The 11,486-nt window shown below is 54.4% G+C and overlaps 3 protein-coding genes across 3 annotated transcripts; 2 read left to right on the plus strand and 1 right to left on the minus strand.

The window, feature by feature from the left end:
* Positions 1-5,463: 5,463 nt before the first annotated feature.
* PSV08DRAFT_358801 (uncharacterized protein) lies at positions 5,464-8,451 on the minus strand (the record flags this gene model as incomplete). The annotated part of the gene is made up of 8 exons (XM_066092972.1): positions 5,464-5,721; positions 5,912-6,052; positions 6,454-6,662; positions 7,307-7,400; positions 7,580-7,614; positions 7,663-7,681; positions 7,730-7,845; positions 7,920-8,451. The coding sequence occupies 8 exons, from the start codon at positions 8,449-8,451 to the stop codon at positions 5,587-5,589; spliced, it is 1,281 nt and encodes a 426-aa protein (XP_065949751.1). The 3' UTR covers positions 5,464-5,586.
* Positions 8,452-8,618: 167 nt separating this feature from the next.
* PSV08DRAFT_383909 (methyltransferase TYW3-domain-containing protein) lies at positions 8,619-9,583 on the plus strand (the record flags this gene model as incomplete). The annotated part of the gene is made up of 2 exons (XM_014229310.2): positions 8,619-9,057; positions 9,104-9,583. Exons 1-2 carry the CDS (start codon positions 8,632-8,634, stop codon positions 9,581-9,583), a joined length of 906 nt encoding a protein of 301 aa, XP_014084785.1. The 5' UTR covers positions 8,619-8,631.
* Positions 9,584-10,076: 493 nt separating this feature from the next.
* On the plus strand, positions 10,077-11,416 carry PSV08DRAFT_358803 (S-adenosyl-L-methionine-dependent methyltransferase; the record flags this gene model as incomplete). The annotated part of the gene is made up of 3 exons (XM_014229309.1): positions 10,077-10,224; positions 10,345-10,537; positions 10,724-11,416. The coding sequence occupies exons 1-3, from the start codon at positions 10,190-10,192 to the stop codon at positions 11,414-11,416; spliced, it is 921 nt and encodes a 306-aa protein (XP_014084784.1). The 5' UTR covers positions 10,077-10,189.
* Between the last annotated feature and the right edge of the window lie 70 nt (positions 11,417-11,486).

Below are 11,486 nucleotides of genomic sequence, written 5' to 3' on the forward strand. Positions count from 1 at the left end.
GTCTGGTGGTGCGGGAGATCCTCTGGGGCGGGTGAGGTGTCACAAAATACTGGCAAGCGGGCCGCAAGGTCGGCTGTTGCTGCAGGTGAGAAGAGAAGGCAGAGCAAATTGGGCACTCGTTGCAGAGCCAAGCCGAGGTGGGCGGATCGGAGGAATGGGGCGAGGGGGGGTTGTGCACACAGGACAGGACAAGGGCGGTGGGCGACTGGGCTGGTTGGACGTGTCTTGGGGTCGGGGGTGCGTCAGCTTGCGAAGGGGGCTGTCGTAGGTTGAGGAAAGGCTGTGGAGGTGAAGGGCTTCTCGAAGCGCGTGGAGGAGACGGGACCCAAGAGCGTGGAAGCGAAAAAGGAGATTCAGGTTGGAGCGGCCGCTATTACACTACCCACCGCGTGCCCGAGAACTCAACCTTCTCGCCGCTTCTACTAGGATGGCGTTTTTATCCCTGCCCGCCCCATGCAGCGACGACGGCGACGGTCCGCCAAACGCGCTAAAGGCCATGCGGCATCCTCACTTGCATTGGACGTGCAGCCACACCACCCGCCTGCAGCAGCAGCAGTAGCAGCAGCAGCAGATGCAGACGGGCGAAGGCAACAGAAGGCCCTGGAGCGGCGCCGGCGGATGGATGGGCTGCTGGCAGTGGGCGTGGCCGCGGCTGCAGCATCGCATCACGCCTCCCTCCCTCCCTCCCTCCCTCCCTCCCCCCTCCCCCCAGCGGGCGTCCCACAGCAACGACGTATCTGCATCCGCCAATCCACCAGCTGCCAGTCCGCCATGCCATGGCATGCCATGCCATCCACCGCGGGCGTGGCCTGCGTGGCCTGCGTGGCCTGCCCGCCCCCCCCTCCCCTCGCACCCAGAGTCAGGCCCCTTGCTGGTTGGCGTATGACCTAGGAGCCCGGGCCCGTGTGCATGATGATGCTGCGGGCCGGCAGCTTGCTTGAGATGTATGACTCGCCAAGAGCTCGGGGACTCCCGTCGCGCTGTGATCTACGAGCCTTTAATTATATACAGGCCGCTGCAATCAGCGTCCATGTCACCACCGCCCTCGCCCACACAGCTCTGCCCGCGGCCGTCTCGCCGGGCCAGCGCTGCCCGTCTGGCTGTCGAGTCTGCACCGCGCGGCCGCCTCCCAGCCCGTCGTCGCAGCCAGAGGGGCGTTGCGCACGCATGCACGCAGAGTGGCACAGTAGTGCCAGTACTTAGTGGGAGCACCTCGGGGCTCTTGAGTCGTCGACGGGCCGTCTCTGCGTCCTTCCTTGTGTCGCGTCCTTCGCGAAGGACATAGCTCGGGACATGCGACAGCTTACGAACCACGGTACGAGCAGGCCTACAGCCCGTCATGGTCGCACCGTGCTTTGCTGGCCTTGCTGAGCGGCGGCGGCGACGGCGGCGACGGCGGCGCCCATGTTGCCATGCTGCCCGCCCGCCGTGCATGCTTTTTGGACTCGTCCACGACCAAACGCTGCCATGCAAATAGTGACGACAACCACAGTCGTCTCGCATCGCTGATGCCTCCGCTGCCCCCCTCCTCCTCCTCCTCAGCAGCCATGTGCGTGAGCTTCTGCTTCATAGGCCACGAGGTGGCCTGTTGCCCTTCATCTGCTGCAATATCTGATAGGGCTGATCAATCCGGGCGCGTCGGTCGTTTTGCTCGTCAAGGACGGCAGCATCCCTGTCGTGACAGTTGGTGTGGAACACTGCGGCAACGGCCTTGTGCTGTTTGCAGCGTTGTGACGTGAGTTCCTTGCCATGGCTAGTCAAGGGCGCGCGCCCACCGGTGCGACTCGGCGACCTCAGGCACTCGCTCGCTCGCGGGGCAGTGTAAGTAGCACGCGGGAGGGCCGATATGTCTTGCGCCGGGAGAACCGTTCGCTCCAGCCAGCAGCAGCTCCAACTTGCTCCAGCGACTCCAGCACCAGCAAATGACCGCTGCAAGCTCCACCGTTGCCGGTAGAGTTTTCCTCTCTGCCCAGCCTGCTGCATAATAGTGCCGGCTCTGGCCAGCCTTGCGCCTCAAGGCATGCCCGACATGGCCGCTTTCTCAGCTGCCATTGCTTCGTGTAAGACGGGCGGCATCCGATGCACCTCGCTTTTGTCCTCGAATCACGCCTCTTCATCCGGCCTCCACAATTTGGCCCATCGTTCGTCCCTTGCGCCGGCGTGCGGCTTGCAAACCGGCACCCTTGGCCAAACGCCTGCCTCCCCTTCTGATTCGACGCCTGCGTTTTTTTCTGCAACACACACGCAGACAAAGAGCCTTTGTAGGATTTTCTCTCCCATTGCCGGATCTCCCGCTGGTGACGAGGCTCTCTCGGACTTGCGCGGATGTAGCCACCACGAGGCAAGAGAATGGCGAAACGCCCAGAACGTATTCAGCCTCGGCACCTTGCCGGCCTGTTTTCGACTGGCTGCACAATGGGTGACGACGCAACGCTCCAGCGAAGAATTGTCAGCCCGCCGTAGTTTGTAGCTATCCATGGGGCGCACCGCCTACCTTTTCTTCATTCCCTCCCTCTCTCTCCAGATTGGGGCGGACGGCCCGCGGACATTCAATCCACGCTTACCGCAGCCAGGTTGGAGTCAATTCCGTCAGCCAATCACCCGCCCGACATTAATATTGATTTCTCCAGTCAGCAAAATTCACACCTTCAAATGGCTGTCCATATGTGTGTGTTTATGTGTGTGCGTGCCTTGCATTTGCTGGGAGACGGGCAAATCTCCAATGTGCACCATGCGCAGGCAAAAACAACAGCAAAACACCCCCTAGTCTGGGTCACAAGACGTGATGACATACATGCCTCGCTCGAGCCTTTGCACTTTACGACGGCTGTTGCGAGCAGACACTGACCGGTCGCGGCAAAGCGCATTTGATTACTGTTGTGCTTTGATTGACTGCCACACCGCATTTCGACATCCGAGTCAGTCACGAGCCCATGTTTAATGAGCGCAGATGCAGCCAGTGGTCCCAGGGTACTCAGCGACAGAACGGACCATGAACGTGTGTTATTGCCATGGCCGTCTTCACCTCCGTGTTTGGCTGCCTTTGGGTGAACGTGAGCGTGAGCACGAATGCGAATACGAACGTGTATGTGTACATGTATAAGTATGTGTGTGGTGGGCCAAAAAAACAAAAATGCCGTCAATTGCCGCTGGTGGATGACGGTTACACCAACCTAACGGTGCATTTGTGGGGTAAGAACAGCCATGATGGATCTTCACCCGCCCTTCGGTCGATTCACCCCAAACAAGCACAAGCAGCAGTCCGCACAACGCACATTAAGGCTGCGGCGCGAAGCGCATTACCCCAAGTATGGATCCCTTTTGACAGCGGTGAATCGAGAGTGCGGAACAGTGCGTGGATACAGCATGCCGGAGTCACTCGCTTGGTCCCAAGTGTGTATCAGCGGGCCGGGACGAGGTGTGGAATTCCCGCATATGTCCCGTTGACGTTTAGATTAACGAAGTTTGTGTCACACAACTTGACCCCAAAAGATGCAAGGCCTGCAGAGTGCTGCAAGCATGAGTGGTTCGTAAGCAGTAAAGAAGACCCGTGTCGCTTGTGCCGCGTCTCGTGTGCCGCGAGCTGCGCGTAAATCCAAATGTGGTTATATCAGGCGGGAAGACATCATCAAGCCTCCGAGACGAATGGCGTCCTGTGCGACGCCTCCGCTGTCTGACAGGTTGCAGGCAGGGAAGGGGCACGTATCAACCAACTTTGACAGGACGCGCATCGATGCTGCAAACAAACATTGTCTATAAATCCGGCAACAAGTCCTGTCAGAGGCGCCGTTCGTCGAACCGTGTCCATGCATCAATGCACAAGCATCCTTCTGCATCCTGATGGCAACTTTTGGCTCGCCGCAATTCTATAATCTGTCCATGTATAAGCTGGGACGCATAACTTCCGTCCTTGCAGTAGCACGGTGCGAGGGAATACGCCCTGGCGGGTAAGCGGTATGTCCTCTGCGCTTAGCTGTCTGGTTTATTGGGGAGTTTGTTAACATCGTATGATGTCCCCTCAACTCAACACGACGTCTGAACAACGACAAGCAGTACCGCTTGTGCGGACATGGTTTGAGCATCGACATGTTTTGGCTTCTGAAAAAAAAAACACCCCAATCGTGTGACGAACGCCGGCAGATGTCATTTAGAACGACGGAAGGGGTGGGTAAGCGGCCACAAGCCGTGGCGGGCCCATTGATCAGCCCAGGTGGTGCTAATTCGCGGAAGAAAGAATTATGGCGACCCATCGGTGTGTTGGATAAAAGGGTTGGATATTACCTGGCGATGCCCCACGAGCACACCGCTCTTTAACAAAGTGCGAAGAAGGCCTCGAAAAAAAAACATGCACGGGAGCCGCCGAAGGGGGGAGGAGGAGTCCATGGCGGCAGACGAGTCGCAGCTGGGCATTTGACTCACACGTGTTCGTGTTGGGGCTGATGGCGTAAGTCTTGGGCAGTATCGCCGGCGGCCGAAGAGGGTGATGCAGTCGAGGAGCTGCACTGCATGGCGCTGACGGAATCAACGCCAGTGCGAGTAGCTAGCCGGCTGCCAACTTTGCGCAGTCTCTACGAGCTGGCGAAGCCATCGCCATGCCATGCGATGCAGCTGGCCTTGATCCGACGCGTTACTTAGAGCAGCACCCATGCATCCCAGACGGACAACGAGTGCGCCCCGGGCCGTGGCCGTATCAGCCTAACGCAACGTGTACAGCATGCCACAGCAGTCAGGAGCGTGCGGAGAGGGCAGGTGATGGGGCGAGCGGGCAGAGCAGTGGGTGCACACATACCCCAGCAGGTCGAGCGAGGGCGGCAATGTCATCGACGGGCCAGGAGGAGCGGCGGCGGCGGCGGCATCGATGCGGTCGTGGCCATGCCTCGAGTCGAGTCGAGTCGCATCGAGAGGGAGGTCGGTCGGTGGTGCTGTGCTGTGCTGCGCGGTGCTGTGTTGTCCTGCCCCCCTCCCTCGCCGCTCGCACTCGTGCCCGCAGCCCCTGCGCTGCTCGGCTAGTTGGACTTGGACTTGGTTGCGACAGGAGGACAGGAGGCGCTAGGAGAGGGCGGCAGGCCCGCGCCAGAGGGCAGAGGGCAGAATCAAGGACTGGGACCGGGGGGCACGGAGAAGCCTTGCCTGTTCGGTGCGATTTGCGTGGGCTAGGATCTGAACGTGCAGCAGACCCGAACGCTACACTAGCGCGTCACATGACCGTTAGTGTCATGCGGTCTCCCGCAACGCCAGGCGCGAGCGAAAACGGGCTGGCCGGCTAACGCACGATGACTTGGCTTGCTGCATGGCCTTCGCTTGCGCCAGCCAGTCAGCGCCACTGCCGCACGGTTACACAGGCGTCTATTGGCGGGCTTCGCGCTTGTGGCCCACCACCACTGTCGACTGCCTGCCCCCAGAGCCCAATCCCTCGATCCGCATGACTTCGGCCCCAGACACCGCGCCATGAACATGCGTTGCTGAAATTGCTCTTGTCAAGCCTCGTCATCCTCTCCATTGCTTCCTGTCTGTGGTTGGACCGCCCATTGCCCTCCTCTGCATCTGCGTCTGCATCTGCACCTCTGCCTATGCCTATGCCTCCGCCTATGTCTCCGCCTCCTCATCTGCACCGTCGTCTGCACCATCGTCATCATCATCCTCGTCTGCACCATCCTCGTCTTCGCTGCTTGACCCCGACGTGTCCTCGTCCGGCATGACAACGCTGTTGAGATACGTAATCTGCACCTCTCGTTAGCCGCCATCCACGCCCAATGCCTCGTCAAACAATCCCTCTTGCGCTGCCCGGGTGACTGCACCGTCGCGTGCCTCCTACATGGCTCTTCCTAACAAGCTGCCGCCGCTTCTGCCCTGCCCTGTCCAATCAAACACCCATACCCTCAATCTTGGACAAACGAAACTGCAAACTTACAAATGGCACCATTGCCCTTACCACCTCAGCTACTCGCTCCAGCCCGCCCGTGCCGACAATTTCCTCGTCTGCAATCGTACGACCAATCGTGAAGTTGCGGAGCCGCAAAAGATCAATGTCTTTGTGATCATGATCGTATCCCTGGCCCACCTGTCAGCAAACTTTATCAGGCATAGTCCCAAATGCATCCTGTCCGTTTCGTTGCTGAGCTTTGAGAAAAACTGTCGACTAGCTGAGCTGTCGTCCTAACCGCTGCGCTCGGCTTATTGGATGCGGGGCGGCTTGAAACTCTAATTGCCCTACGGCACAGCGTTGTAACGCAGAAGCTCCAGATACACACCCCCAAAGCTTAATCCTCCCGCTTTGTAGCGGGCACATGAGTAATCATATCATGGCTGTTGCTAACATCAAGCCCGGATCGGCCGCCCGGACCATGGGCCAATCACAACCATGCCACATGTGTCAGACGCAACGCTGACTTTGATGCCCCTCTGGAGATTGTTGCCAGTTTTGGAACAAAAGACAAAACACATATCACTTACCTTGGGGTTACGCTTCAACGCGTTTGACTGGTTCATGGATAAGCTTGTAAAGGCCTTGACCGCCTTCTTGTCGTCGTCTTGCACTCCACCCAGAAAGGTTTCTCTGAAGTCGCGGTTTCTCAGCACAGATTTGATCTTGTGTGGTTTGCGATCGATGTCGCGACGAATTTTAGCAAGAGTAGCTGCATCTGGTTGCCAATAGCCACCGCCTTACAAAGTTAGCACTTGACTGTATATTTTGAAACCAAGAACACCATGTAGGGATCCATGACGCTACCACGTTGCAATGCGGAGCGACGAGCGTCCAAGCACACCTCCGCACCGAAGCGCACCGAACCCGCACGCCATACCAGCGTCATCATGCGGCCCGCAGCCGAACCTCGAGGCTATCCGACATGTTACACCACCAATCTCCGAAAGGGTAGCGACCGCTGGAGCACATTCATTGCCATGTTTCACTCGTGCAACTGGTAGCACTCGCCAATGGTACAGTGCAAGGCCTCCTCGCACTACAGATACAACAGCATTGTTACTGCTGACTAGTATCGGTACGTTCAGCACAGCGCCAGCAGAATCATCTTGCCCGTTTCTGACAGTAGTCGCGCAGTCGTGGCACTAAAGTGCACAATATTGGTCGCAAAACTCGGTAGGTCCGAAATACAGCACACAAAAATTTCAGTCTGTGATGATCACATGCGTATGACCATTGGCAACACATGCAGAGAACATGCATACTTAGGCCGATGGAAGACGATGGTAACCACGAGGTCAAGTCGTGCTCAAAAACGGGTTCCACAACAGGGCGTAGCTACACACTGTTCCCAGAGCAAGGAGCTAAGGAATGTGAACATACCTACAAAACTTCCACCATTTGGCTGCACCTGTACGTAGTAATGCGCGTAGGGTCCCTTTCGTCCAGTTCTTGACCATGCCGCGGAGAAGTAGGTCTGCAACTGTCAGTGCACGTCCCAATATATTTGTCGAAGATACAGAGTTGATGTCTTCCACTAAAGTATGGATTTTCAAATTTCCTGATAGTTGGTTGGGCTGGTAAATCGAATCCTCTGACAACATGAATCTTTGCCAAAGCCTTTTCTCCACTAATGGTGAGCTGATACTGGCTTACCTTGTAGGGTGTTGGGTCTTTGGAGAAGCGAATGTCTTGTTACGTCAGTATCTTCGTATGATACCTTTGCGCACGCATCTCACCTCTGTAGATCCGGTAGATCTACGCACGTTAACAGACAGACTAGAATGGGTTTGGGTGGGTACTTGCCACATCCTTGACTGGTAACTCTGGGATTGTTTCGTCTCCTTCAATGATCTTTTCTGACACCTTTTCTGCAAACGTTGTAAAATCCTGAAATGCTACTCTAAAGTCAGGGTCGTGTACTACATAGTTGTTAGTCAACCTTTGGACATGATTCCCGAGATGCTTTAGACCAGGAAATGTAAGAAACGCTCACGCTTTAGCCAACTCCGATCGTTATTGGCTGCCAATTCTTTCAAAAAGAGTAAAGAGTTCGGATGGATCGTGTGGTCCAAGTATGGTGTATCACCTGCATCTCGAGCTTTCGGCTTCTTGATGACTACTCGTGTTCCCGGCTCAAGTTTAGCTCCTGGTTTCCACAACTCTTGCTCATTGGAATTTTTCTTTTGAATAGGAAGGCTCTTGGCAGCGCGCCCTCGTGGCTTACGGTTCTTGCTCTCATCATCTTCGTCGCTGTCAGTCACGTCAGCCTCGGACCCAACGGATGATTCTTTGCCGTCATGATCCTCATAGTCGGAGGCGGCGCCATCTTTTCCGTCTGTACTAGGCGATAATCTTCTTGTTGATTTCTCGTCTGCATCGTCTGTGTCGGTGCCTGGATCAACGTAGGATTTCCTTGCGGTCGCCCTTGCCCTCTTTGACTGTCTCTGTGGAGTTTCCTGTGCAGGACGCTTGGAAGAACTCCTAGGCGCGGCGGATTTGGTTTCTTTAGTCGATTTACGTGGCATTTTGCCGTTTCCAGGGACCAACAGAAGTGTGGAAGAGTTACTACAGTAGTTGTAAGTGACTCGTTTTGTTTGGAGGTCGGAGCGCGCGCACTGGCCATCGATGACGCACACGAACGCGAAAACCCATCGCGGTGTCACGAGTTTCGTCCGCCCTGCCAAACCACGGACCCCTTTATAGTCATGACCACCCGCTTCGCAGCTCGCAAGCAAAAAATACTTGCCCAGCTAGATACTCCCGATGCCGACTACCACGACCTATCGCCAAAGGGCTCTGTCGATGCCCCAATTCGAGGCTTGATTGGAGAAATCAACCGCCTCGAAGGCTTTGTCACGACCAGCAGCTGCTCAGGACGCATCAGCGTATTTCTGGAAGGCCGTAAGGCAGAGTCTGCTATCGAAGACCTCTCCGTTGAAGGTGGTGATTCACGCGCTGGGCCTGGAGGAAAAGGCGGCGGGGGTGCATGGCTGTTCCTCTCTCATGAACCAGTCCAAAACGTGGATGCAAATCATGACTTTCTGCCTGATTTCGGACTGAAGAAGTCCGAAACCGATGATGAGGGACCAACCATTTCTGATAGATACATTCATCTCAAATTCGAGCCTATGGTGAGACTGTTGACAACGGCGTCATGCATAATCTAACAATTCTTAGATCTTGCACATCTTGACTGCATCTATAGACGATGCCCAGCATGTTCTCAATGCAGCACTGGCAGCTGGATTTCGTGAGAGTGGTGCTGTAAGCCTTGGGTCAACAAAAGGAGAATCAAATCCTATAGTAGCCGTTCGATCAGCCGGTTACTCCTTCGATTCCATCGTAGGCTACCAGAACGCAAATGGAGATAATATTGCTTTGGTGAATGCGAGGTATTTGCAAATTTTAGTATCTATAGCAAACGAGCGCTTCAAGATCAACCTCGACCGAATAGCCCGGTTTCGCAATACACTTCTGGAAACGCAACAACAGAGCACTTCACATCCACCTGATTGGGAAGATGCAGATGCCAGGAAAAAGAGGAAGAGAGAAGAAGGCCTTGCACGACAGCAAGCTCTAAGGAACAGAGATGAACAGGAAAATCGGAGGGAGCCAATAGAAAGGGACCTAGATGACCTTGGTGGCATGTTTTCATGATACTACTAATTAGTCTTATCTCCAGTAAGGCAAGCAAATCATCATCAAAGACAGGGTTACAATGCATGTAACTATCGTAAATTCAATGTCACGAGTGCAAATTCAAACATGGTGAACAGTAAACTTTATTGTGACCATCCTGCAAAACAAACTATACTGCAGTGAATGGAGGGTTTTCTCCATAATGTATAGACATGAGCGCAATGTCTCCGATTCACACCCTACCTGCATTTCGTCTTTTTAGGAATCACCTATTACATTACAAATCAATTGTTTGACTCATTCGCGAAGAAATATTGCCATAATATGTCTCCGACGCGCAGACATTGTTGCGCTTCTCGACCAATCATAGCGTTAGCTTTTTAGCTTAGTATGTACCTGGACAAGTTTCCGATGCTAGATCCGGCGACTTCTATCCTCGCCCCACTCTATACCACAGCTTCGCATCTACATATAAAAGGAGCATGACAGCTCTCTCCTATAGTTTTAATTCGTCTATCACACCTCAATCATCTCTGTTTCTCTGACTTGATAGCAATACTGTACTACCCCGCCTGCATCCATAGTTTACCTACATTTTCAACATACGCAAACAAGCTGTACACCATGAGCCTCGCAGACGCTAACCGTCAATACTTTGAGTATGATTATACTTCTCTTTCTCCTTCCCCTTACCATTCCACATTCTCCCCCATCCCATCGTTACTAATCCTACAACAATACCTCATTCTCTAGCACAAACATTTCTAACTCACTGACAGTTCCATCTCGGATACTTACGATGCCAAACCCTGGTTCGCAACAGTAAACAACCAGGTCGCTGAAGCCCTGCGCGGCGATTTATCTTGGATTGGTATCCCGTTTGTCAATGTGTCCGCTGAAGGACAAGCGAGCGCAGGTACTGAACAGGTCCGAATGTTGGATTATGCTTGTGGCACGGGATTGATGACAAGGGTAAGTCTCTTCATTCCACCTCCCCACTCCCCAATCTCAACCTTTCTTTTTCTCCAATCAAATCATCTTGAATCAGATGAGTGATAGAGAGCAAGCAATACAGTTACATATTCTCTTTAACCACACGCAAAGTGAAGAGAGTGAAAGAAAAGTATCCTTAACCCAGCTAACCTCATGCAAAAACAGATATTTGCCCCTTACATCACCCACACAACCGCCATCGACATCTCCCCAAACATGATCTCAACCTACACCTCGCGCTTCGCCTCCGCCAACCCACAACCCCTCACCATCACCACCGCAGTCGGCAACCTCTTCGACAAATCCGACCCCAATCCCTCCTCCTTGGACGCATCAGAGTTCCGCGACTTCGACCTCGCAACTGTAGGCTTCGGGTTCCACCACTTCGAGGACGTAGTGTATGCCGCGAAGCAACTCAAGGGGCGATTGAGACCGGGCGGTGTCCTGGTTATTAATGATTTCCTTGAGGGGGGAGATGTGTTGGCGGATGACGAGGGGAAGCCGGTCGAGGGGAGTCAGGGGAATCATGCTGTGCATCATCATGGTCATGGTCATGGCCATGGTCATAAACACGACCACTCGTCTCATTCCCACAAGCATGATCACAGCCATGGGGCGACCGAAAAACACGACTCTAGCCTCCACAAGAAAATGGCTGCTTCAATAGTGGTACCACACTTCACTATAGAAGGTGTGCGACAATTCTTCTCAGAAGCGGGTTTCGTTGATGTGGACGTCAAGACTATGAAGGAGAAGTCGTACATGGAATTTGGCGGCAAGAAAATGTGGCGAACGATTTTGTTTGCACGGGGAAGGAGACCAGCTGGTGACAATGGCAAGGAAAAGAGTGAGTTGTGACTTCCTCCATTCTGCAAGGATGGGAAATGGGCAAGAGATCGTGGGAGAAAAGAAGTTGTGTAGCGTAATC

Source organism: Bipolaris maydis, assembly GCF_028858645.1.
Source record: "Bipolaris maydis strain C4 unplaced genomic scaffold PSV08scaffold_2, whole genome shotgun sequence".
NCBI lineage: Eukaryota > Fungi > Ascomycota > Dothideomycetes > Pleosporales > Pleosporaceae > Bipolaris > Bipolaris maydis.